Raw genomic sequence first — 27,795 nt, 5'->3', positions numbered from 1 at the left:
AAATGCTTTGTAAAACAAGGTACCAGCATAATTAATTTAAACCTGGGAGTCATGCTGAATGTCTTTTCTTCTTTGCCCCCGATATCCTAACCTTTAGCATGTCTTGTCAATTTAACTTCCTGCATTTCTGTCAAATATGACCACCTCTATCTTCACCATCACTCCCCTGACCAAGCCACCCACCATCATCTCTCGCTTGAATCATTATGGCACTCTCTTACTAGTCCTCTCTTTTTCACTTTGGCTCCCTTTAAATAATTTTCTCAATTTTAACCAGTGTAGTATTTTAAAAATGCTTGTGTGATTGTTTCTCCCTTGTTTAAAGTCCCATTCAATAGCTTCCCAGAACTCTGAAGATAAAATTTAAAATCCTTAACTCAACTCTGCAAGATTTAGCCCTTACTTTACCTCTCCTCATCACAATCTGTGTTCCAGTCTCATGACCTTCCTTCAATTGCTCCCTGAAGGTCTTTACACATGCTGTTCTTGATCCTCCCATCCCAGCCCACCCTTGCCCCATTGCCTACCTATCTTTCTAGTTTCTCAGCTTAGCTATTGCTTTAGAAAACCTTCCCTGACTTCTACACCTAGGTCCAAGAACTCAGAGCTTGTTATCACAATAGCAAGTAGATAATTAATAGTGTAAGCACATGATACTGTTTCCCCTGCCAGAATATAAGCTCCTTGATGGCAAGGACGCATCTATCTAATGTATTACTCCATTACTAATGCCTATTACAATTCCTGATGCATAATAGTGCTCAATTAAGATTTGTGTCACAAATGAATTAATGAATCCTTTCTGGGTACACACTAGCTAGTTTTTCTGGCGGAGGCTGGGACATTGAAAGGTGTGGATGCAGTGGAAAGCAGGACAGAACTTTCTGGCCACTTGTCCCTCCAACTTCCTTGCATCTCTCCTTTTCCCAGTTCAGTCAAAACACAGCAGTCTGTGTCTCATTATGGGCTCCTGCAAAAGTGCCCCAACTGAAATACTGCCCATAAGTGAGTATTTGTGGAGCTCCCTGGGAATTACATCAGGAAAGAGAAGATTGTCTTTGCCAGTACCAAAAGTGAAACAAACTCCAGAAGGAATACCAGACTACAACTCCCCATCGCCCTCCCATAGGTCAGAGGCTCACAGTGGGGAAAACAGTCTTCTGGTTAGCCTTTTCTTTTAATATTTATTCATTTAAGAGGGAGAGACAGAGACACAGAGAGAGACAGAGAGAGACAGAGAGAGAGCGCACACAAGCTGGGGGGAGAGGCAGAGAGAGAGGGAGGAGCAGGCTCCCCACTGAGCAGGGAGACCTCATGCGGGGCTCTATCCCAGGACCCTGAGATCATGACCTGAGCTAAAGGCAGTCACTTAACCAACTGAGCCACCCAGATGCCCCTTAGTCAGCCTTTTTTTCTCTTGCAAGTTTTTGTTATTTTTCAAATAATAACACTATATTGTCATGGTATAAAGATACTAAAGGATATACAGAAAAAAAGAGCCATATACCCAGTCACTGAATTTCCCTACACAGAAGCCATAACTTCCCAGAAATATTCTATGCAAACACAAACAAATTCATATATATTCTCCCCCCCACACACTCCTTATACAAAGGTAGCATACTGTTCACACTGTTCTGTACCTTACTTGTTCCATTTAATGATATAGTTTGGAGATTGTTCCATATCAGCTTATGTAAGGCTACTTCATTCTTTTTCACATTTGCATAGTTTTCTATTGAATGCATGTCCCATAATATATCTATTTAGTCCCTTATTTCTGGACATTTATGTAGTTTCTGATATTTTGCTATTGTAACTACCAGTACAATAGATATACTTGTATAAATTTAATTTTACATGTTTGGTTATTTGCATTAGAATATCGAGAAGTGAAATGGCTGATTCAAAAGTATAGACATTATTCAGAATATTGAGTGGATTTCTTTTCTTGATGACTTAGTTTTTAATGAAATAATATTGTGGTATAAAGATGTTCTCTTTTATCAGTATATAGGATGCTCCTTGCATAGAAACACTATTAGAATCATATCTCATTTCATGATTGGATTGTTTGTTTCTTTGGTGCTGAGTTTAATAAGTTCTTTATAGATCTTGGAAACTAGCCCTTTATCTGATACGTCATTTGCAAATATCTTCTCCCATTCTGTAGGTCGTCTTTTAGTTTTGTTGACTGTATCCTTTGCTGTGCAAAAGCTTCTTATCTTGATGAAGTCCCAATAGTTCATTTTTGCTTTTGTTTCTTTTGCCTTCGTGGATGTATCTTGCAAGAAGTTACTGTGGCCGAGTTCAAAAAGGGTGTTGCCTGTGTTCTCCTCTAGGATTTTGATGGAATCTTGTCTCAAATTTAGATCTTTCATCCATTTTGAGTTTATCTTTGTGTATGGGGAAAGAGAGTGGTCTAGTTTCATTCTTCTGCATGTGGATGTCCAATTTTCCCAGCACCATTTATTGAAGAGACTGTCTTTCTTCCAATGGATAGTCTTTCCTCCTTTATCGAATATTAGTTGACCATAAAGTTCAGGGTCCACTTCTGGGTTCTCTCTTCTGTTCCATTGATCTATGTGTCTGTTTTTGTGCCAGTGCCACACTGTCTTGATGACCACAGCTTTGCAGTACAACCTGAAATCTGGCATTGTGATGCCCCCAGATATTTCTTTTCTAAAATTTTTCTTTTCTAAAATTCCCCTGGCTATTCGGGGTCTTTTCTGATTCCACACAAATCTTAAAATAATTTGTTCTAACTCTCTGAAGAAAGCCCATGGTATTTTGACAGGGATTGCATTAAATGTGTAAATTGCCCTGGGTAACATTGACATTTTCACAATATTAATTCTGCCAATCCATGAGCATGGAATATTTTTCCATCTCTTTGTGTCTTCCTCTACTCAACACCAAAGAAACAAACAATCCAATCATGAAATGGGCAAAAGACATGAAGAGAAATCTCACAGAGGAAGACATAGACATGGCCAACATGCACATGAGAAAATGCTCTGCATCACTTGCCATCAGGGAAATACAAATCAAAACCACAATGAGATGCCACCTCACACCAGTGAGAATGGGGAAATTAAGAAGGCAGGAAACCACAAATGTTGGAGAGGATGCAGAGAAAAGGGAACCCTCTTGCACTGTTGGTGGGAATGTGAACTGGTGCAGCCACTCTGGAAAACTGCGTGGAGGTTCCTCAAAGAGTTAAAAATAGACCTGCCCTACGACCCAGCAATTGCACTGTTGGGGATTTACCCCAAAGATACAGATGCAATGAAATGCCGGGACACCTGCACCCCAATGTTTAGAGCAGCAATGGCCACAATAGCCAAACTGTGGAAGGAGCCTTGGTGTCCATCGAAAGATGAGTGGATAAAGAAGATGTGGTTTATGTATACAAGGGAATATTACTCAGCCATTAGAAATGACAAATACCCACCATTTGCTTCAACGTGGATGGAACTGGAGGGTATTATGCTGAGTGAAGTAAGTCAATCGGATAAGGACAAACATTGTATGTTCTCATTCATTTGGGGAATATAAATAATAGTGAAAGGGAATATAAGGGAAGGGAGAAGAAATGTGTGGGAAATATCAGAAAGGGAGACAGAACATAAAGACTCCTAACTCTGGGAAACGAACTAGGGGTGGTGGAAGGGGAGGAGGGCGGGGGGTGGGGGTGAATGGGTGACGGGCACTGAAGGGGGCACTGACGGGATGAACACTGGGTGTTATTCTGTATGTTGGTAAATTGAACACCAGTAAAAAATAAATTTATTAAAAAAAAAAGATTTTTAAAGCAATGTCTACAACCAACATGGAGCACAAAACTACAACCCCAAGATCAATAGTTGCATGTTTCGCAGACTGAGCCACTCTGGTGCCCCTGATAGGGTAGGCTTAAAGAACAATCATGGGGATCCCTGGGTGGCGCAGCGGTTTGGCGCCTGCCTTTGGCCCAGGGCGCGATCCTGGAGACCCGGGATCGAATCCCACATCGGGCTCCCGGCGCATGGAGCCTGCTTCTCCCTCTGCCTGTGTCTCTGCCTCTCTCTCTTTCTCTCTGTATGACTATCATAAATAAATAATAAAATTAAAAAAAAAAAAAGAACAATCATGGACTGAGAACATGAATTAATATGAATCACCTCTTTAAAGGAGAGTGACATGGAGTTGACCTGCTTTGGCTTTTAGGCCTGTTTCTAGTTCTCCCTGATTCCTGTTTTCACAGTTTTCTCTTGTTCTATGATGGTAGTACAGTAACCCTCATAGTAAGACTTCAGTAAATATGTTTGATAGATTATAATGTATTGCATTTCCAGGAATACAGATTTCTCAAATAACCGTGTGAATTCCCCACCTCTTTTGAATGCTGGTAGGGAAAACTCAGATTCTCCCGCATAGGCATCATTTACTAAGTCATCAATCAAAATGCCTTGATTCAGATGGGGAATTTTCTGTGCTGTTTGATATCTATCTTGATATCTATCAGGGCCCTCGAAATCAACAGATGAAACTTCTGAAAAACCCCTTTCTTGAAACAATTATCGTTGGCTGGATTTGGTATTCTCCATTAGTCCTTCCTGAGAATGCTCATCCAATGTGACATCAGATGTATGTTATTGTTTAGTGAGGCATGGCAATTGCTGGGAGGAAACTGAAATGGATTGAACAATGTATATACAGGGGTAAAAGTGTGTGTGACTAAAACCATGCTCCTTGGTATTAAGTATGCCACTGACAGCCACTGTAAGGACAATAATGTTCTTCTGATTCTGCAGCCATATTGATCTCTATGTTTCTATCATTTACTAAAATGCAGAAGACATCATGATTATTCGGATAGTTGTGGATGCTTAGCATTGGATATAAGTGAAAGAACATCACAACAAACAGTACAAAAGATTGACAATGAGCACTTAAATGTTAACATAAATATAATTAGGTGTAAAATGCTATAATATATATGGGTTTTAACTGAATGGAAAATCATTTTGAAAGACTTCACGTATTAAATAAAATACTGGAGTACAAATTAAAAAAGAAAAAAAAAAGAATCATACCTCATTTAAGCACATTAGAATCACTTCTTCCAAATAAACTGGGGTTAAAATATATTAAGTGTTGTTTTGCTACCCAGCATATATTCCCATTCCTCCTGGGAAGAATTACAGCTGTTCTTGAATCAATCAATCAACTCAACTCATTCTTTCATATAAAGCCATGTGTTTTGTTTATTTTTTTTGTTTTTGTTTTGTTTTTTTTTTAATTAACTTTTATTGGTGTTCAATTTACCAACATTCTGAAGAACAAGATTTCAAAATGTTCATATATGTAAAATGAAGATAACAAATATTTAGAGCTTCCTTGGTACTATCAACAGCCTGGACATTATGTACCAATTCTTTATACTTTATCACTTTTGATGGGCTTTGTGTTATTATACAAAATAAATGAGTTCTTAAAATTAAAAAAAAGTATAGACATTTAAGATTTGGGTAAATATTACTTAATTTCCCTTAGAAAGCTATATCAATATAGGGGCACCTGGGTGGCTCAGTTGGTTAAGCATCTGCCTTTGGCTCAGGTCATGATCCCAGGGTCCTGAGATGGATCCCCGTATCAGGCTCCCTGCTCAGTGGGGAGTCTGCTTCTCCCTTTCTCTGCTCTTCCTCTGGCTTGTGCTCTCTCTCTCTCTCCAATAATAAATAAAATGTGGAAGGAAAGAAAGAAAGAAAGAAGAAAGAAGAAAGAAAGAAAGAAAGAAAGAAAGAAAGAAAGAAAGAAAGCAAGCTATGCCAATTTACATTCCTATTAGGACTATAAGAGAGTAACTCTTTTCCTACACTATCACTAACTCAGAAAGTAATCAAACTACTTTATCTTTGACAATCTGATAGGTGAAAGAAATGATATCCCAGGGTAATTTTATTTTGCATTTCTATTGAATGAGGCTGAACATATTTTCATGTATTTAAGAAACATTTGAATTTTCTTTTCTGTGAATTGTCCATCATATCCTTCACCCATTTTTTAAAAATTCATTTGTTGTTCTTTATGTATTGATTTGCAGATACCATCTACATTAAGGAAAGTAACACTTTGTGTTACAAGTTCCAAACATCACTCTCAATTTGTTGTATATCTTCTAACTTTATGGGTTTTTCCAAGTTAAAAAAAAATTAAGGAATAAAATTTATCTATTTTTTCTTTATGGCTTCTCAGGTTTGGGTAATATTTCAAAAGGCCTTCCCCAGGCTGACTTAAAAATAAGTCTCTTATCTTTCATTCTAGTACTTGTAGGATTTAAGTTTTTACATATAGTTTTGACCCATTTGGAATTTACTTTTGTGTATGGTGAAAGGTAGGAAACCAATTTTATTTTGCAAGCTAGTTTACTCTCCAAACCATTTATTAATGAATCCTTATCTTTCCTACTGATTCAAAGTACCACATTTAGCCCATACTTAATGAGTACATTTTGGCCAATGTGCTTTTTCAAGTGCAGTGATGTCATACTATGTTTTAATTATCTAGGAACCGTGGTTATACTACATAAGAAGTTAGAAAAGTAGCATGACAAGGCCTACTAGATAGTAAAATACATCTTAGATATTTTAATCTAAAACATCTTTACATCTTCTTAGATCTTTTTAGATATCTTATATATTTTAGGTATTTCCTTTTGAACCTTTGAACCAGCTTTTCTATTTTCAGAGAAGAAACTCGTTAGTTTTTTTATTGGGAATGCATTAAACTTAAGAATAGCATTCTAAATTAACTTTTATAATCATTTTTTAGTTGACCCGGGGTTCCAGGTAAAAATCACACCTTCAAATAATAAAATATTTACCTCTTCATTTCTCATGAAGAATCGTTTTTTTTTGGGGGGGGGGCAGTAAAAAGGCAGCATCATCATTTCTTTCTTTAAACATAATAAGATTCTTCAAATGGGCAATCGTTCAAAGTTTTGAAAGTATAAAAGTGTAAATAGGAGAAAGTCATCTTCCTCTCCCATTTTCCAGCTCTCCCCCTCACAGGCACCCAATGTTCTTTGTAGTATTTTTTATCTCTTTCTATAGATATTCCATTTGCATGCAGGCCAGCACAACTAGCCCTGAGGATGCTCCCGGAGCAGTCTTAGAAGCCCCAGCAAAAGCTGGGCTTTAGAAAACCAAAGAGAGCCAAAGAGGAGGTCCTTTCCTGTGTCTTGTCTCCTCAGTGACTAAACAAGTAGAAATAGAAGACATAGGCCCTGACTCACAAGAGAGTTCCCAACCTTCTCTGGAAGAGTGTCGCAGATCTGACAGGCTTAAAAGAGCTGGGGCTCTGACTTCTACTTTTAGGACATTTATTTTTCACCAACAAATTCTACCTCCTTATCTGCTTCACACAGATGAATCCCAGACACACAAGTTCTCTCTATATATATTACCAAAATAGCCACAAACATCTAGCAACTTGAAGATGATATGTTTAGAACCTAAGATTTGGAGTTGGATGTGGGCCTCCTGTTTATGGAGTCTTCTCTCCCAGAGTCTTTTAGTGTTGTTCAGATAACATGTCTAAGGGTCTCTTGAGACCACTGAAGCAATAGGCTTAGAAGTTTCATCTCAGCTTCTCTAGCAGACAGATCCTCCCCCATTCTACTCCCTGCTCCAGCTTGGCACAAGAGATAAAATGAAAAAGGGTAACTCCTAGCAGCTGGCCCTGGAGATAGCAGTGGGGAGGGAGCAAGAGAAAAGAAACATGTAGGAGGAGTGGAAGGAAACTACTATTTACATATTCTTAAGCCAATGAAAGTACCTCCATTATTTTCTCTCAGGACAGATTCAGAGAGGCAGCACAGAGCAACAGTTCAAGATAGGCATTTCCGGTGGTCAAGTGGAGAAGGGCAGCCTGCAGCCATGGGACAGGGTGAGCCAAGCCATTTCTCCATGGGGCTTACTTGACTATCAGTAGCTCCTCCATATAACATGTTTTATTAATAGAAGTAGGATGGTGGTAGAAGTGATTGTGGTATGACTATGGTGGAGGGTGGTTGTAGGTGCTGGTGGTAGGAGAGATAACAGTTATGTGACTCTAGTGGGAGGGCAGTAGTAGGTACTGGTGGTGGTGGATGTGATGGTTGGTGGGGCTATCTTGGGGAGTGGTAGTGGGTGCTGTGGTGGTGGCAGCAATGGTATGGCTATGGGTGGCAATACAGTAGGTTGTTGGTGGCACATCGGTGGTCATAGCTGTGACAATGATGATGACAGTTAACATGGAATTATGTTCTTATCATTAACATGGATTTATGGCATCACTACATGATTATTCTCCCTAGGTTGTGATACATACAGGAGATAACCCTGGGGAAGCATGAGGGTGTCATTGCCTCAAAGCTAAGTGGGAGAGAAGGGGAGGATGCAGAAAGCTCAGGGACCTCTGCATAAGTCTGTTAGTATATTTACAAGACTCACTGTAAAATAAGAACTGCCTGATAGACTGTCGTAACACTCTCAGGCCTCCCTCCTTGGAGAGTTTTCTGGCCTGCATGGTGCTGTGGGTTTGGTGAGCCTTTAGGTGAAAGAGCCAAGTATGATCTCAGGTGAGTTGGTTCTACTCTCTGGCTCTCATTCTTCCCATCCATAAAACAGGAGAATCAGCTCAGTGATTTCAAAACCAGCTCTAAAAATCATCTGACTGTGTTTGAAGAAGAAAGGAGTAGGGATGAACAAAATTGTGGGTTTTATTAATTATTTTTTGGATAGGAACCAGAGAGGAAGGTCAACAGTGAGAGCAAGCACTGCTCTTACTAATAATAGTAGTAGTCTCATTTAATGGGACTTCCTACATGTCTGACATTGTGCTAAGTGTATTATTACATTAACTCATTTAATTTCTCCAACCTGCAGGGAAGGATGATTATTCTAAGGAAGAGGAAACTGAGGCTCAGAGTGGTTAAGTTACTTGCTTTAGGTGGCACAGCTAGTATGTAAGTTGAGACAAGGATTTGAACTTCAGTCCAACTCTGACTCTAAGGGTCTCTGCTTTTACTTAAGTTGCCACATTTACCCAGTCTCCATGATTTCTCTTTTCAACAATAGCCCTGGGGATCAAGACCTGCGACTTACAGATAGCAAGAAACAATGAGGAGCACCACACCAAGGCCATCAGCTCCCAGCACCTCATTGTGAGGAGAGGGCAGCCCTTCACCATCATCCTGCACTTCCAGGCTCCAGTCCAAGCATTTATACACACCCTGAAGAAGGTAACCCTCATTGCACAAACTGGTAAGTGGGACTCTTTGGTGGCAGGACTCGGGGGCTCCAGGACCTCCTCAAGGAACAAAGGGGCAAATGGCCCACACTGCACTTGAGCCTCAAGAAGTCCTGTCCACCTGACAGGGTTGTGGTGAAGATGAGATAACATGCCTAAAAAAACCAATGTTTATTGGAGTGCGTGGGTGGCTCAGTTGGCTAAGCCACCGACTCTTGATTTTGGCTCAGGTCATGATCTCAGCTCCTGGGATCAAGCCTTGCACTGGGCTCCACGTTCAGCGGGCAGCCCACTCGAGGATACTCTCTCTCTCCCTCTCTCTCCACCCTTCTCCCTGCTCTCTCTCTAAAATGGGTAAAATAAATATATTTTTTTAAATAGTGTTTAAATAGTGTGATTCAGAAGTTGCTGAGCATCATTATCACTAAGAGGTTTCTTTTGACTACAATTATATCAGTTTTGTAGAAAGGCCTGAATGGAACTAATCTAGGCTTAAGATAACATTTAATTGCTGCTATTTATTGAATTTGTACTACATGTTTGATATTGGGCCAAGTGCTTCACATGCAATACCTCATTAAGATCTTACATCTGCCCTACAAAGAAGGCATACTACTACGCCCATTTTATACAGTATGAACTTTTTCTTGGTGTAGGTCCATGAGCACTGAGAACTTCTGCTCTCCCACCATGCTTTAGGCCTCCCATTACTGGATGGGCTGCTTCCATTCTCATCGAAAACCAATTCTCACCTGTTCCAACTTTGTGATACTTGACTTTATTACTCTGAATTGTGACTGGAAGGTCCAAATGGCCAATTCATCTCTGTGTGACTGCAGGAGAGTACCCTTCCAAGGCCAACAAGACCCAAGCCATATTCCCAATTTCCAGTTTGGGGGACCAGCAGTGGTGGAATGCAGCAGTGGAAGACAGAGATGACCAGTCCTGGAAGGTCTCTGTAACTGCACCCGCAGATGCTATCATCGGCCACTACTCACTCCTGCTACAGGTCGTGGGCAAGAAGCCACTCCTCCTAGGCCAGTTCACACTGCTCTTTAACCCTTGGGCTCGAGGTGAGTTTGGACCTGAGCCAGCCTGGGCTGTACAGGGACTCAAGACATAGTAGCTGGGGCACAGCTTTGGCAGGAAGTGACCACCCCAGGCCCCAGAAGATAGTTCCCTCTCTAAGAATAGCCCCAGTACTCAGTTACTGAGGTACCTGCTCCCAGGATGAATGGCCTCTCAAACCCAGAGTCTGCATTAGTCTCACCCTTTTCTGTTTCCTCCCTGGGCTCTCATAGTCTGCATCCAGGATAAATCCAGGTTTTGTGAGACCTGACCTATACAATTTGGGGGACACTCTTTAAGACAATGAATACAAAAGCTTGAATAGCTCAAGCCAAAAAGGTCTGTGCTAGGGAAGGGCCCAAAGCTTCAGCTTGATCAGCTCCACAGTCAATCTGCCCTGTTTGATTGTCTCTGCTTCTCTTCAGTTGTACATTCTGTTCTTACTACAGGCTGCTGGGTCCTCTCCACATTGACCTGTCTAAATATTCAACTAGCAAATTAAACAGCTAGTGTCTTGTAGCTCAGTAGACTAAGGGTGGGCTTTCCTGAGGTCTGGTGACCTTCCGCAGCCCAACCAGTGGCCACCTCTGGCAAAGCTTAGCCTTGGCTGTTGGGGCTATTTCATCTAGAAAAGATCATTAGACATGGTTGACAGGCCCCGAACACAAGGAGGGCATCTCCTCTTCCTTCCCATTCTAAAGGTTGAGTCTGTGTTTACTTTGTAAATCTGCCACACAGCACCTTACCCCTTAATCCTTGGCACTTCTTGAAACATTGCTTGGGGGAATGGAAAACAATTTTGACCAGCTTTCCTGTCCTTGCTATCCCAAACAACAAGAGCAGAGCCTTTTTCTTTCAGGAGTTTTCACTGCCAGCCTGAAGGGCCCTCATTATAAGGCAGAGCTGGAAGACAAAAGGAAACATAGGGAAGCAAAAGAAATCTTCCCGGGTTCCTCCAGCCAGTCCCTGACTCTCCTTCTATGTGGCATCTGAAACCCAGTGGGTTCCCTCTCTCCACTTTTCTTGCTCAGGGTGGGGTTCTCCAATCCCCCTTCCTTCAGATAGCCCTTCTTATCCTGCATTCAGGCTCTTATTTCTTGATCCAAGGGGATAAGCAGGTAGAGTAACAGATGAGAACCAGTGCCCATTCAGGTGTACCTGCCCCACGTAGGTACATGTGGAGTCAGGGCCCCTTCAGCTGGGGGAGGACCCATGGCTCTTGACATATGTCCCTCCAAAGTTGAGGCTGTAGTGTACCTGCCTCGCTGACACCAAGCCCACATCCAGAGCTAGACCCTCATGGCCAAAGCAAAGACACAGCAAAGATTGTTCTGAGACCATGCTCAGTTCAGTGAGAACTCTTAGTCCTGCCTCTATACTTGGCTTGACCTGCCTAGGAAGGCCTCTCTATGTGAGTCCATATGGAGATGTCTGTGTGCACAGGGGTGAGTTATTGGCTCTGCTTATCTGGGAGGTGATTAAGAGACTTTCGGATTATCTGAGACTCAGTCCTATTTTAGCATACTTGGAGATGGGACTCTTGGATTTGAGAGGAAATTTTACATCCTCTAATGAAAATCCTATTCATAAACAGAGAACTTTATAAAAGGGGGCCGCATCCCAGGGGGGAATCCATAGGTGATGCTACCTGTGCTCTGATAAGGTACCTCCCAGAGCGCTGCAGAGCCTGGGGCCAAGCACCTCAGTTTGAAATTATTTCATAGAGAGTACTCAAAATGGAGGGACAGGAGTCAAAGGCTCCTCAGGCACATGGTTCTGTGATTTTAGCCCTCAGTTTCTTCAGGGCTTCCTGATTTTTAATATCCTATCCCTCTGTTGTTTGGGGTACCCTCATCCCAGCAGATGCCTGGAAGGATAATCTGGAAAGTCTTTTCTCTTATTAGTCCCCAGGAACAAACCTAAGCACCCTCCTCCCCTCCCCCACCCAGCAACAGGTGCAGTGTGAGACACTTGGCAAACAGTGCAGGTCCCCCTACTACTCCCAGCTTCCTAGAGGTCCTCCTTAAAGCCCACCACCCTCTTCATGAACCCCAGCCCAACCCTTTTAAGAAGGTAGCAGGAGAGGCATGAGAGACTGTGGAAGTCTTAGACCCACTCAGGCGCCACCAGGGCTTCCCCTCCAGCTTCTACTTCACCCAGCTTCACTGTGCTCTCACCCTATCTTACCAGACATTCCTCTTCCCTTCTGCTCACCATGTCGATCTATGTTTGATCGGGTTTTTTTCTGAAACACTATTTTTTTAACACTTAATTTTTAAGTAATCTTTACATCCAACGTGGAGCTCAAACTTACAACCCCAAGATCAAGAGCTGCATGCTCTACTGACTGAGCCAGCCAGGTACCCTGAAACATTATTTTAAAATTGAATTTATGAGACATAACAGGCCCACTGGAAAGTTCCCTAGACTGCTGCCAAATTCTCTTAGGCCAAAAGCACTCTGGTGGGTTTTTGGGAATCAGTAGGCTTTTTAAGGTTGGCTTGTTCCTGTCCATTTGGCTGACCATGAAAGCCACCTTGGCTAACCCAAGGACTCTGACCCCTTTCCCCACTCTGCACCAGAGAAGAGTCTGGGTCCCAGTGGGGTCAGTGAAAAAAGGGAGTTCTTCCCCAGTCTTTATCAGGCCCAAAGCTGAAGGGAAGGAAGGCCTGCATCCAAACCTGAGCTGGGAAGGGAGGGCAGAGCCTTAGATGCAGAGGGTGGGCCTAGCATCCCACTGGCCCTTATCCCTGCCTGCTTTTCACCAGAGGATGCTGTGTTCCTGAAGAAGGAGTCTCAACGCAGGGAGTACGTGTTGAACCAGCATGGCCTCATCTACCTGGGTACAGCTGACTGCTTCCAGGCAGAGCCCTGGGACTTTGGCCAGGTATGGGGACCTTTGGGGAAGGACAGGGGCCAGTGACTGCTCCATAACCCTCAGTATTCAGTCCAGACAGAACTGGCAGGTCCAAAAGGCTATAGGTTATGAGGTCATTTCTTTTCTTCTTTTTTAAAGATTCATGCCATAAGTTTATTTATAAACATATTGAATTCAAGAGTTTGATCCATTTTTCAAAGAGATTGCACCTCTTAAAATGTTCCCTCCCCTCCACATCTGTTTAATGGCTTAATCAAAACACCTTTATTTCTTAAGCAGTTAGAAGAACACAGGTCACCTTGGCTACTGTACAGAGTATCTGTCCCACCTTTTGGGTTGCCCGATGGCTTTCTTCCTGAAACTTACTATAAAATAAGCAAATCCAGATCCAAAGTACATAGTCATCAAAATTAGTAACTTCCACTTGTTTTCTGCTGAAAATGACAAATTCCTCTCTGGGCCCTCCTCACAGTGGCTCCTACAGACCACAGAGGTTGTGAACCTCCAAATGCCCATCCCAACATAGCACTGTTGGGAGTTCTATGAAAGGCACAGAGACCCAAGATGGAAGAAATGGTGGGACCACACCAAATCCTCCTGTTTTCACAATCTTGCTGCCTGGTGTGTCAGAGAGGCTTCTTTTGGCAATTTCAGCCATGTGGCGCCTCTCTTTCCTCAAGGCCATGTCAAACCATCCTTCACAGCTTCCAGAGTCATCTTCCTAAAGACCATGACACATCAAACCTCTGTTAAATTCCCACCATCTACAGAATAAAAACTAAATTCCCTGGCTTGGCACCAAAGGCCCTTCATAGCCAGGCCACTGTATTCCTTTCCTCAAAAGCCACCCACTTCCAGCTTCAAGCCATCCCCTGAACAAACAGGCTGAATATGCCTAGAATACCGTCCCTCCTTTATCACCCCAGAAAATTCCTACCCATCTTTGATGACCATCAGAATGTTTTCCCCATCCCCCAAAGGTAATAGTGACTCCACTATGCCCTCTGCTTTGGGTTGCCATTTCTCCTAGAGCCCTGGCCATGTTGCTGAGATCTGTAGTCTAAGTGCCTACATGTCCCTCTCTGCTCCTAAACTGAGGGTTCCTCAAGAGCAAGAGCTTCCTTGGTCTCCTCCCCATGTGGGTCAGTGCTGGCAGGAGCAGTAAGAGCACACCAAATGGGAAACAATAGATATGAAACAATACAGCTTTGGTCGTCAAGGACTGATGCCCTGTCTCCCTGTCGGGAAAGTCAGACAACAGAACAGGCAAAGGATGGGACTGCCTGGACACAGCAACCAGGGAGCACGGTGGAAGGAAGGGAAAAGCCAGAACTGCCATGGGAGATAAGAAGGCAGGAAGGAGTGGAATCTGAGTCTGGGAGAAGGATGAGGTGATGGTGGGTTATAAGTACCCAACCTAGAGGCCTTTCATCACGGTCCTGTGTGGTCCTTACAGTTTGAGTGTGGTGTCATCAACCTCAGCCTGGGCTTACTGAGCTTGGACAAGCAGGTGGAGAAGTGGGACAACCCCGTGCATGTGGCCCACATTTTGGGTGCTTTGGTGAGTGAGGTAGGGAGGGAGGGGAGGCCGGAGTGGGGAGGAGATGAGACAGGAGCCCTTGCCAGAACAGATCACATTTATGGCCCTGGAAATCTTCAAATCACAAATGGTCCCTTCTCCCAGGGTATGGGGGTCAGTTCCTGGACAAAGTCTGAAGGAGGAGGGAGGATGATAGCATCCACAAGGGAGATAACACCAAAGGGAAGTGTCATCCCTTGGGACACAAGCCAGGAGGACTAAAACTGGCTTGGATTTCCTCAGGGCACTCTTCTTTCCTTTGCCTAATCCCATCAGCCCATCCTGCAGGCTTAGGTCCAGGGGAAAGAGAGGGTGCAGTCTATCTTACCCAGTGTTTGCTCAAGTGGCCAAAGGGGCTTGTTTCATTTCTAAATTATTCCTAAGAACATACAGACTGGGAAGGTAGTTTGGCGCTTCCCACTGTTCTTTAATGTCCTTTCAGAGGAATAATGAATTCCCCGTTTCTGCTGATGCCTCTGGACTCCCCTCTGAAGAGGTGGAGAGGGACCAGGTCAACCTGTGAGGAGGAGGAAGCTTGGGATAAGTGGGCCTTGAGGCCTCAAGTGCAAATGACCTCAAAGGAATCAGGGTCAGGCAAGTGAAGGAGCAGTGAAACTAGCCTCCAATGAGAGGCAGCTCTCTTGCCCCTCTTATGATGTGAACTCTGTTTGCCATTGTAGTCCACAAACCCCAGCTTCCAGAGGACTAGATAAAAAGGAGCATTTCCCAGACCCCACCCCTAGAGTTTATAATCCAGTGGGTAGGGTGAAGTCCAGGAATATCCAGAAGATTCTGATACAGGTGTTCTAAGCCCTCCTTACCCACTCCCCCACCCCGAGGCTATTCTGTCCTGGGCCCCACATAACATCCATACCTTTCCACAAACAGCTGCATGGTCTCAAGGAGAAGAGTGTCTTGCCCACTCCACGGACCGACACCACCCAGGAAGGGGTCTTGCTGTACAAACGCCGGGGCAGTGTGCCCATCCTGCGGCAGTGGATCACAGGCCAAGGGCGACCTGTGTATGACAGTCAGGCCTGGGTGTTTGCCGCAGTTGCTTGCACAGGTACAGAGCTGGCTTGCCTACTGCACCCACAGGTCACCTTGGCTACTGTACTTGCCTTCTGGGTTGCCCGTGGCTTTCTCCCTGAAACTTCCCCTGCCCTAGCCCCTGTAGAGCAAGCCCCAGGCCTCTGTCATATATTCTGTAAGCCCGCCCTGCTGTATATGCTGCCTGCTGTGTAAAATTTTTGTACCTCATTTCTCGGCCTTTATGCATCTCGTGCCTATGTCAGTCCTCCCTTCCTGGGTCTCAGTCCCTTCTTCTTTCCACAGTGTCAGGTGGCATTTAAGACCATGCCAGCCCAGAGGAGACACTGAAAACACTAGCTATACATACCCAGGCCTCTCTGGCACCCCCTGACTCTGGCCTCTCCCATGCAGTGCTGCGATGCCTGGGAATCCCTGCCCGCGTCATTACCACATTTACGTCAGCCCAGGGAACTGGTGGACATCTGTTTGTAGATGAATACTACAATGAGGAGGCCCTTCAGAATGGAGAAGGCCCAAGAGGCAGAATCTGGTGAGAAGCCCAAAGAGAATGAGGTCCCAGACATGGAAAGGCTCCAAGCCCACATGGTATAACCTCATGGCAAGCCCCACGTACCCTGAGGGACCCCAGCAGAGCGGAGGCCTCTAAATTCTTGTAGGCAAGATGTTGCTGGTCAGTCTTCAGCTCTTCAGGACTACTTTTTCCCTGCTTGAATTATTCACTTTGGTACCTTCAGGGTCTTCCAGACTTCCACAGAATGCTGGATGACCCGGCCTGATTTGCCCCAAGGTTATGACGGATGGCAGATTCTGTACCCAAGAGTTTCCGGTGGAGGAGGAGGTAAAGCCTGGGGTTAGGCCCAGTACCATCCTGGGCTGCGCAAAGCTGCACAAGCTGAAGGACTCCCTCAGAAACAGGGCAATAGGAGGTCTAAAGGGGGTCTGCTTCCCCTAAAACAGGAGAAGTGGAAGGAATGATAGCATCCAGCAGAAGCCAGTGGGCTCAAGAGAACAAAGGTGTTAGCCATCTAGGCCCAAGACCCTGGGGAGACTCACCCTATCTTACAGCAACAGGTGAGGGAGCAGAGTCTCAATGAAGGATAAAAGGTCTATAGATAGCTGGTGGATGTGCTGGGTTAGGGGCTTGTAGGGTGGAATTTCTAAGGTTCTGGATATGGATAAAGGGAGTATCAGAATACTCTCAAGCTCGGAGAAGGAACCTTCAGGAGCCATAAAAACAATTGTTCTTCCTTTCTCAGCAGCAGAACAATAAAAGAGCCTGCACATAGTAAGTGTTCAATAAAGGTGACCTATTCCCATCATATCCATAGTAGAGCTGGCTAAGGAACTCTGGTGTACTCTGTTCCTCTGAGGCTCTACCTGCCCACTTTCTGAGAGGGCTCCTGCCACAGGCCATGACCAAAAAGTGCTGTCACTAAATAACCGTGAATTTCACCACTGCAATGCCCTTTCAGAAACTCTGCCTAGTGCCGACCCCTGACCTTCATCTCAGGGAGGGAAAACAGGATATAAGATGGGGACTGAGGTTATGAAGCTCTGACTCAGGGAGAGATCTAGTCATGGTTCCTTTTGCTCACTGACCTTTTTCTCCCTCAGTCCTGGAGTCCTGTGATCTGGCCCCTGTCAGAGCAGTAAAGGAGGGGACACTAGGGCTGTCTCCTGCAGTATCAGACCTTTTTGCCGCAGTAAATGCCTCATGCATGGTCTGGAAGTGTCGTGAGGATGGCGCGCTGGAGCTGACCAATTCCAACACTAAGTATGTTGGCAACAACATTAGCACCAAGGGTGTGGACAGTGACCGCTGTGAGGACATCACTCAGAACTACAAGTATCCTGAAGGTACTGGGCCCAGGGGAGGGCCCCAAGCTTCTCAGCACTGAAATGCCAATAGAGGGAAAGGGATGGGCCAGAAAGATGCAGGCCAGAGTCACTGTCTTCTTTTCATCATATAAAATAGGGTTGTTTTTTTTTTAAACCCCATTCGACACTATTGACATTTTGGGCCAGATAACTCTTCATTGTAGGGGGGCTATGCATCATAGGCTGATTAGCAGCATTCCCAGCCTGCATCCACTCGATGCCAGCACCACACCACAATGGGTTGTGACAACCAAAAAGGTCTTCAGGTCTTTCCAAATATCACCTGGGGAGCTAAATTGCCCCCAGTTGAAAACCACTACTATAAAACAACACACTTAATACCAAGCCCAGCTTCCAGAAGATGTTCTCCCTCTCTCCTTCTCACCTTCTCTTCCAGCACCCCAAATCTGTTGCTTCCTCCATTTGGTTAAAGGCATCACTGTTACCTATTTGTTCAAACAAGAAGGCTTGCACCTGTCTCAACTCTCCTCCCTTCACTGCCCCACATTACTCCCACCTCTATTTCCTCATCTCCTTCGACACTGCCTATAGACAATTCAGGGCCTCAACATCTCATCTGCAACATCATGCCCTCCTAACGGCACCTCCTGGATCCAGTTTCTCCATTATTGTTCCCTTTCCAGTTTAGTTTCCAGAGTGAGCTTTCTAAAACACAGAATAATTATGTTACTCCCCTGCTCTAGAATATTCTATGGCCCCCACTGCCCTTGGAATAAGTCAACTCCTTCACTTAGGAAGATGTGAGTCCCTGCAGACCTGTCCTCAGAGTCAGTGTGATTTGTCCAGAAGCTTGCTCTCCCACCATTCAAGGGGCAAATGCATAGCACTTGAAGAACTTGGTCCTTGAGTGACTTGAAAGAGATGCTGTATCTGTAGTGGATCTGCCCAATGCAGACTTAATAAAATTTTTTTAAATTTAAATTCCAGTTAGTCAACATACAGTGTAACATTAGTTTCATGTGTACAATATAGAGATTCAGCACTTCCACACATTACCTGGTGCACATCATGACAAGTACACTCCTTAATCCCCATCACCCATTTCATCTATCCTCCCACCTGCTTTCCCTCTGGTAACCATCTGTTTGTTCTCTATAGTTAAGAGTCTGTTTCTTGGTTTGCTTCTCTCTCTCCCCCCTCTTTGTTCATTTATTTTGTTTCTTAAATTCCACATATGAGTGAAGTTGTATGGTATTTGCCTTTCTCCGACTGACTTATTTCACTTAGTATTATACTCTCCATCCATGCCATTGCAAATGGCAAGATTTCATTCTTTTTTATGGGTGAATAACATACCAGTGTGTGTGTGTGTGTGTGTGTGTGTGTGTGTGTGTGTGTGTGTGTGCACACGCGTATACATTACATCTTTATCCATTCATCAGTTGATAGATGCTTGAGCTGCTCCCATAATTTGCTGAGTTGTAGAAGATGCTGCTAAAAACATCAGGGTGCATGTATTCCTTTGAATTAGTATTTTTGTATTCTTTGGGGAAGTACCTACTAGTGCAATTGCTGGATTTCAGAGCAGTTCTACTTTTAACTTTTTGAAGAAACTGCATACTGTTTTCCACAGTAGCTGCACCAGTTTGCATTCCCACCAATAGTTCAAGAGTGTTCCCCTTTCTCCGCTTCCTCACCCAAACCTGCTGTTTGTGTTGTTGATTTTAGCCATTCTGACAGATGCACAGTGATATCTCATTGTAGTTTTAATTTGCATTTCTCCAATGATAAGTGATTTGAGCATCTTTTCATGTGTCTGTTGGCCGTCTGTATGTCTTCTTTGGAGAAATGTCATGTCTTTTGCCCATTTTTAAATTGGACTATTCATTTTGGGGATGGTGAGTTTTATAAGTTCTTTGTTTTGGATACTACCTTTTATTAGACATGTCATTTGCAAATATCTTCTCCCATTCCATAGGTTGCCTTTTAATTTTGTTGTTTGTTTCCTTGCAGAAGCTTTTTATTTCAATGTAGTCCCCATAGTTTATGCTTGCTTTTCTCTTGCCTCAGGAGACATGTCTGGAAAGAAGCTGCTCTGGCTGGTATCAAAGAAGCTATTGCCTATGTTCAAATTTTTATGCTTTCAGGTTTCACATTAGGAGAGATTTTTTTTAGGCTAAATGTGGCCTTAGAGGTTTGTAAAACTCTTGTGACTTTAGAATTTGAGTAGCAGTGGGTAGATGAATCTTAATTTTGGACTTTTATTAGAAGGGTCTATACCCTCTGGATAAGATGCCTGCTTTATTTCCTCCATTGCAGGATCTCCTCAAGAAAAAGAGGTGTTGGAGAAAGTCCAGAATGAGAGAATGGGACATAAAAAAGACAGTGGCATCCATCCTCCTAGTCTCAAGACCGCTGAGACTCTGTACATGTTTTTGGAAGCACCCAGCTCCCTATACCTGGGCGGGAATGCCCAGTTCTCAGTGAACTTAGTTAACCCCAGTGACCAGGAGAAGGCAGTACAGCTGGCAATTGGTGTACAAGCGATATACTACAATGGCATCCTTGCTGCTGAGCTCTGGAAAAAGAAGCTGTCCTCTATGCTTGATGCCTACATGGGTAATTCTATGGCCCTGCCAGACAACCCCAAACCCTTGCTGCCACACTGGGAGGCAGCAGCCATGGGGCACCTTGAAGGTCTGAAGATATGGTTTCTAGCCTCTGGTGTGCCCTCTGTTTCTCCGTCATTCAACACATATTTATTGAGCTTCATATAGAAAAAAGCCTCCACAATTCCAACTGCAGTCAGATAGGTAAATGCACCATAGAAGCAGGAAAAGAATTGTTTGATAAAGTAAACAGAGCACAATGGCAGGGGAGCATCTCACCCAGGCTGGAGCAGACTACTCCCAGGTAAAGCAGACTGCACTGTGTCTGAAAGGGTGAGTAGGAAGGGCAGTGACAGGTAGAAAAGTGAGTCACAAATATTCAAGGCAGAAGGAACAACAGGTGCACAGGTTCTTCCTCCTCCCCCAAATTCCTACTTAATTGGTCTGGGATGGGGTACAGGAATTGGTACTTTTTAAAAAAAATTTTTATTTATTTATGATAGTCACACAGAGAGAGAGAGAGAGGCAGAGACACAGGCAGAGGGAGAAGCAGGCTCCATGCACCGGGAGCCCAACGTGGGATTCGATCCCGGGTCTCCAGGATCGCGCCCTGGGCCAAAGGCAGGCGCCAAACCGCTGCGCCACCCAGGGATCCCAGGAATTGGTACTTTTTAAAAAAATTTCTTTATTTATTTATGATAGTCACAGAGAGAGAGAGAGAGGCAGAGACACAGGCAGAGGGAGAAGCAGGCTCCATGCACCGGTAGCCCGACGTGGGATTTGATCCCAGGTCTACAGGATCGCGCCCTGGGCCAAAGGCAGGCGCCAAACCGCTGCGCCACCCAGGAATCCCAGAAATTGGTACTTTTTAAAAGCCCCCTATGTTATCCTAGGGTTGAAAGTTCCTGAACTAAAGCAGTTGTTCTCAAACTTTGCTGCTTATCAGACTTGCATTGGGGAGTGTACCAGAATTGGGGAAACTTGATGATCAGCCTGCATCCCAGACTAACTAAATCAGAAACTCCATGGTTGGATTCAAACATCAAAAACTGTTTAAATTCATTGAGTAATTCCAGTGTGCAGACAAGTGAGAATCAGTGGATTACAGCTTGTCTGCATTATTGCAACAGCCTTCTAACCAGCTCCCCTGCCTCCAATCTCTCCACCACGTTCCCTTTCTGAGGGGAGCAGGGGCTGGATCATGCAGGGGCTTGTGTATCATGCCAAGGAGTTTGAGTTTTGTTCTTTGGTCAGTGGGAAAACTGGGAAAATTTTTAACTAGAGAGGCCAATGTGATCAGAAATCCATTTTATTTTTTTTAAAGATTTTATTTATTTATTCATGATAGACATAGAGAGAGAGAGAGAGAGGCAGAGACACAGGCAGAGGGAGAAGCAGGCTCCATGCCAGGAGCCTGACGTGGGACTTGATCCCGGGACTCCAGGATCACACCCTGGGCCAAAGGCAGGCACTAAACCGCTGAGCCACCCAGGTATCCCCCAGAAATCCATTTTAAGAAAAGAATTTCTGTTTGAATGGAAGGAAGGGGTCATATTAGAATAATGACTCGACCTTGGCTACATGTTGAATCACCTGGGGTACTTAAAAAATACTGCTGCCTAGACCTCACTGCCAGACTCTGATATGATTGATCTGGCTCGCCTGGCATAGAGATTGTTTTATAAAGCTCTCTATATGATTCTAATGTGCATCTAATGTTGAGACTCACTGGATCAGAGGTTAGGTTTTGTAATAAATAGTCAAGAAGGACAAACTAGACTAGCAGCACTTGAAATGAAGACATATTAAGGAGGTAGGATAGATTGGACTTGTGGATATGTGTTGGGGGGAAATGAGAGGATAGCTTCCAGTTTGGATGAGCCTCTTGAATTGGGAAAATGAGGAAGAGCAAGTGTAGGGGAAAGGATGATGTCTGTGGCACATGGGGTTTGAAAGTCCATAAGACTTCCCAGAGATGGCCAGTAGGCAGCTGAAACTTAAACCTGGCATTTAAGATAGAAGCTTGGGTTGGAGACCAGATGTGGGAATCCCAACACAAAGGGGACTGGCAAGTCAGGGCACTGATGAGCTCCTGGGAGTAGAAAAAGGGCTGTGGGAAGAGAGGAGGGTGAAGGGGGAATCCAGGCAGCACCAGCATGTAGGGGGCAGGCAGGAAAGGAGCAGGGAACAAGAGAAATGGAGAAGTCAAAGAGAGGAAGGAGCACCTAGCAGGGGCAGCAGAGTGGCATGAGATGTCAAGGCCAAAAGTAGACTAAGGGAGTAGTCCTACTAAGAAGCAAAGGCAGAGGCCAACTTCCTGGGGATTAAACTGATGGAGAGTTGAGGAAGCAAGACATGTATGCAGTCCTTCCTGGAAACATCGACAGAAAAAGGAGACAGGCTGAGTGGTCAGGCAGGGACACTGGGTAGGGGGAGGGTATCTTTTTGTTTATTTAAGGTGAGACAGCAGGATTGGCTTACATGCTGAGGAAAAGAATCAACAGAGAGGGAAAGACTGAAGCCTCAGGAAAGATGGTTTATAATTGATGCTACAATGCTTGGGGGACATGAAGGCAACTAGAGTAACTGTAGCTTATTTTTGGCAAACAGTGTTAAGTGTTCCATATGCATTATCTCATTTATCCTTTACAACAACCTTCTAAGACAGCAGCCACTGTTATCCCACTTTACAGATAAGGAGACCAAAGCACAGAGAGGTTACCTAATTTGCCCAAAAGTTACACAGCAGGCAGAGGAAAGGTCAGAATAGGGTATAGACTTAAAAAATGGAGATTGTGACCTGCAAAGGGAGGACACCTCATCTTCCTCAAGGTGATGGCAGTAGGGGTTGATGACTGTATCTATGGGTTGGGAATGGGAATGTAAGCTTGACAATAAAGGATGACTTCATTTCCTCTGCAAATGGGAAACAGAAGCAGAGAAGAAGAAGAAACTAAGTAAGCATATAAACAGTAACAAATGTGCAGTGGGGCCTGAGAAAAGCACCTCAGTATCTCATTTAACACAAGCCATCCCATCCGATAGCATTATTATTAGACGAGGAAACCAAGGCCAGGAGAGCATAACTTGTTCTAGTTTGCAGGGGCTTTCCACAACCCCACTGAGGTGGTCTGCCAAGAGTGTTGGCAGAAGCAGTGATAGTGGCAGGGGGTGGGGCCTCAAGTGAATTCAAGTTGGAAATTGCTGTGAGAAATGAGGAATCTTTCTGGCTTCGGTGAGACACTTACTCCTTTGGACTGTGTGTAATATTGCCTGTTGCCAAGGCACACACACTTAGGATTTGCACTAACTCCATCTCTCCTATGTTTCAGTTAACAGTATCACCAGCAATCTGTCCTTCTTACATTTTGATCAAAACCCACCAGAGAACAGCTTCCTGAGACTCACAGTCATGGCCACAGCAACACACTCTGCATCCAGCCTCAGCTGCTTTGCTCAGGAAGACATTGCCATTTGTAGACCACACCTTGCCATTGAGGTAGGCACCAACCTTTCCCCAAATCACTCTTGTTTGCTCCTGTTTCAGAAGGAATCAAGAGCCCCTCACACTTCAGGGTGAACAATTGTGCTGTAGGATTGCCAGAAAATACTATCTCGAAAGCTCCTTCTCTTGAAATAGATGGTTTCTTACATATGCTATTAAGGTTTACATTTTCCAACTTCTTTTATTGAAGTATTTTAAAAATCAGGGCCTCCCCATTGCTGCCTCCATATTTAGATGGCTAATACTAGCCTATATTTATTTAGAACTTTATATGTATGCCAATGAATTTTCACCTTCTTTCAATACAAAATCCTTATGAGGTGGAACTATTCTCATTATTCAGATGGGAATACAGTCCTAGAGATGATCATACTCATGATCATGAAAATGGGATGTCTTAGAAGCTTATGGCTCTTGATCTAGTCCTCTTTTCACATGTCTCCCCTGACCAAAATGAATGCAATCTGGTGTCAGCCCTAAAAGAGATTATATTAAAGTAAGGAGACACAGTGTTTGGTCTTTTATGTAAAAAGACAAAAGAGGTACAAAGTCACTAATGAGGTAAGTGAAGTAGGGGATTAATTTCAGCTGGTGGGTTTGAGGAATACTTAATAGGAGGAGGAGGCATTTATGCTGGGCCTTGAAAAATAGGTAAGCTTTAATGCTGGGGTTGAGGAAGGCCATTGCAGGCAGAAGACTTAACAGGGAGTCCCAAAAGAGGGTAAGTCTGAGGGGGGATGCTGGGATGTCACTTAGTCGAGGGAAGAACAGGTGAGGCTGGAAAAGGGGACTGGGGTCAGACCATGAAAGACTCTGAATGCCAACCAAAGCTGAATTCTAAGGACAATGGGAACCACTCCAAGGTTTCTAAATGGAGGAGAGGCAACATCAGAGATGGCCATGGATTAACCAAGGTAAGGGTAAGAATAAGTGCAGGAAGACCAGATAGAGGACTAAAGAAGTCAGGTGTGGAGTTTGGGTCCAGATGGCAGAGACAGAAGAATAACTGAGGGAAGTACAGGGAGAGTGCTTGGGAGGGGAAGCAGTAACTGTGGCTCTGTGCTCTTGGCATCTGCTCCAGATTTTGCCTCTTCCCACAGATGCCAGAGACAGCAGAGCAGTATCAACTTCTTAGGGCTTCAGTTAGCCTCCATAACTTCCTAGACACTCCCATGAAGGACTGTGTGATCTCCATCTTTGGAAGGGGGCTCATTTACAGAGAGAGAAGGTACAGGTAAGAGACTATGAGCTTCTCATCTACCTGAAACATCTCAGCTGGTCAGTAAGGCAGTTGAGATGGGTCCCTACCCAAGACTAATGCCTGTCTTTTTGCTGTGTCCATAGAGACAGGGAATAAACTCTTCTGAAGTTGAACTAAAGGATTAGGGCCTCTCTCATCCTGGTAGACAGGAGTGAGGGAGGCTATGTGCCCCCAAGGGCATCCACCTGACCCTGACCCTGATTGCTATTCCGATCATGCAGGGAGAGCCTGGGTATTGCTATAATTGCAGGCATGGAGGTTAGGTCTGAGTACTAGAGAATGTCACAGGTATTCTGCCTTCTGATATAGACAAAGAGCTTCATTCTACTAATGACTACTACAATATAAAATTTTGTTTAAATATTTTTTATTCCTATTCCCTATTCCTACCACCACCCTTCATATTCTTTTGTTAGTATGTGCATCCTTTCATTAGCATGTGTAAAATGTGTCCTGTGCTTCATACGCCTGTATTTTTAATTTACGTAAATGATGTTATGTCTAATCCATTTTCCTTATTTTTCTTTTTTTTTCATTTTCCTTATTTTTCACTCAGAACTGTTTTTTGAGATTCATCCACATATGTTCAGCCCATTGCTTCTGCAACATAATGCTTTATCCTGTACATCCCATACTTTCTACCACTCCATTCCACAGTGATGGGTACCCAGAGTGCCTCCAACTCTGGAACACAAATATTACTGCAATGAACATCCTCACACACCTTTTTTTTTTTTTTTTAGATTTTCTTTATTTATTTGAGAGAGAGAGAAAGACACAAGCAGGGGGAGAGGCAGAGGGAGAAGCAGATTCCCCATTAAGCAGAGCCTGATATGTGATGCAATTCCAGGAACCTGGGATCATGACCTGAGAGAAGGCAGGCACTTAACCGAGCCACCCATGCACACCCTCACACATCTTACATAATAGTTTGAAACTCTGGCCAGGGAGGAAGGAGATGTATGCCCAGGAATGGAATTACTGTATCACAGAATATGACCTGGTTTGACTGGGTACTATCAGATTTGTTTGCAGAATGACTGCAGAAGTCCACATTTCCTCCAACACTAGAAGAGTTGCTATATTCCTACCATTTCTCCACTCTTGGCAATACTCAGCTTTCTCTGTTTCCCCAGTCTAATAGTAGTAAGGTATTATCTCATTATTGTTTTAATTTGCAACTCTTCATATTTTTATTAGCCTTTTCTGTTTCCTCCTCTGTTAAAGGTTTGTTCTTATCTTTGCCCTTTTTCCTTTTGGTGTTCCTGCCTTTTCTCTTTGTTGATTTGTAGGAGCTCCCTGTATGAGTCCCTTGTTGGTTTCAGATGTTGCAACTATCTTTCTTCATTATCTCTTCTTCCCTCATTGTGTCCATAGCACCCCTTATTGAAAACACAGTGTACAGTTCAGAGCTCATGGTACCTACTCCTCCAATCCCTGGTAGTTGACTGGTTATTGAGCCACTGCCTCAGCCTTATGAAACCCAATGAGTCACTCTTGCCAATAAACTGAGAGGAGGGACTGCCAACATTTAACTATACTTTTGTGGTATCCCAGATGAACAGTAGGGGAAAGCTCCTCCAAGGAAATGTGCTCCTCCCTTCGTCAATGTAAGAAGGTCCATGGGCAGGCCAGGAGGTTACTGATAGGGTGCCAAACACCACCTGTTAGCATGCTGACAATTTCTGTATATGTTCACTGTACCCTCACAGCACTTAGCAACAGGAGAGGTCCAAAACTACAGATTTTCCAAACATGCCTTGGTACTATTACCAAGAGTGGGACCAGAATGAAGTCATTGGTGATAAAATAACAGATGTAGCCTGGAAGCCCTCAGAATAGGATGTTTCTCTTCTTAACCATGCAGCCGCTCACCAGAGGGAGGCTCCTATCTTTCATCCCCTGAAAACCTCCTCTGTTTAAACACTAAGATACTTAAATGTTGATTTCTTCACAGTTCACCTCTTCAAGTAGGGAAAAGTCACTGGGACCAGTAAAGCAATGGGATAGAACCACCACCTGCTTTTTCCTTTATTTCAGATTAGCTACAGTGTGGCCCGGAAACATCTTGCAGACCCAATTTCAGTTTACACCAACACAGGTGGGGTTCCAGAGGCTCACTGTGGAAATGGACTGCAATCTGTTCCAGAACCTAACCAACTACAGAAACGTCATCGTGGAAGCCTCTGAACTTCCTGCTTAAACCTCCATTAAGTATCTCATAATTAAAGTCTGAAGTTGATAACATGAACTTGGCCCACTAGAGAAATATGAAAACTATTAAGTATATAGAATACCAGCCCTTGAAGAGAAAATAAAAGAACTAGACTCCTTTTGTACAAAGTTATATATATATGTTTTTGGTTTACATTACTTGTTGTTTTGACACTCTCTGACTTTAGTTCCTTCTCTTTCTGACTCTTATTACAAGTATAAAATGGCACTTGATAAGAGTAAATTAAAACTCATTTGACATAAGGAATTTCAACCCAAGTATACACTACCTGCTCAAAAGAATGACTGCTATGGCTGATTATACCTAAAAAGACCATGGAGACATTGGAAGGGCAGATGGGATAAGTTACATCTATGCAAGGAAAAGGACTGGCATTAGATGTTGTGGAGACCCGCAGTACATGCATAAAACCCAAGTCAGGTCACCAGAATACACATCATACAGGTTTATCTTGCTTTCCAATATGTGATCTTCTAGACACATGCAAAATT

General features: G+C 43.8%; 1 protein-coding gene across 2 annotated transcripts; it reads left to right on the top strand.

The window, feature by feature from the left end:
• The first annotated feature begins 7,787 nt into the window (after positions 1–7,787).
• Positions 7,788–27,415, top strand: EPB42 (erythrocyte membrane protein band 4.2). 2 transcript variants are annotated; one of them, XM_072738395.1, is made up of 14 exons: positions 7,887–7,932; positions 8,521–8,605; positions 9,105–9,290; positions 10,116–10,349; positions 13,113–13,231; positions 14,679–14,783; positions 15,690–15,867; positions 16,245–16,383; positions 16,589–16,692; positions 17,469–17,711; positions 20,013–20,312; positions 23,635–23,801; positions 24,908–25,041; positions 27,109–27,415. In XM_072738395.1, exons 2-14 carry the CDS (start codon positions 8,596–8,598, stop codon positions 27,269–27,271), a joined length of 2,082 nt encoding a protein of 693 aa, XP_072594496.1. In that variant the 5' UTR covers positions 7,887–7,932; positions 8,521–8,595; the 3' UTR covers positions 27,272–27,415. The 2 variants fall into 2 exon arrangements, with proteins under 2 accessions (XP_025854357.2, XP_072594496.1); XM_025998572.2 differs by lacking the exon at positions 8,521–8,605 and having other exon boundaries at positions 7,788–7,932.
• Positions 27,416–27,795: the final 380 nt, after the last annotated feature.

Source organism: Vulpes vulpes, chromosome 15 (assembly GCF_048418805.1).
Source record: "Vulpes vulpes isolate BD-2025 chromosome 15, VulVul3, whole genome shotgun sequence".
Lineage (NCBI taxonomy): Eukaryota > Metazoa > Chordata > Mammalia > Carnivora > Canidae > Vulpes > Vulpes vulpes.
This window is presented reverse-complemented; position numbering and strand designations above follow the sequence as displayed.

Excerpts from the sequence above, each read along its gene's own strand:
- EPB42 (XM_025998572.2), top strand. The coding sequence starts at position 7,812 with ATGAAAGTACCTCCATTATTTTCTCTCAGGACAGATTCAGAGAGGCAG. Across the intron at positions 17,712-20,012 it reads GAACTACAAGTATCCTGAAG|GATCTCCTCAAGAAAAAGAG; the intron begins GTACTGGGCCCA and ends CCTCCATTGCAG. Across the intron at positions 20,313-23,634 it reads TATGCTTGATGCCTACATGG|TTAACAGTATCACCAGCAAT; the intron begins GTAATTCTATGG and ends CCTATGTTTCAG.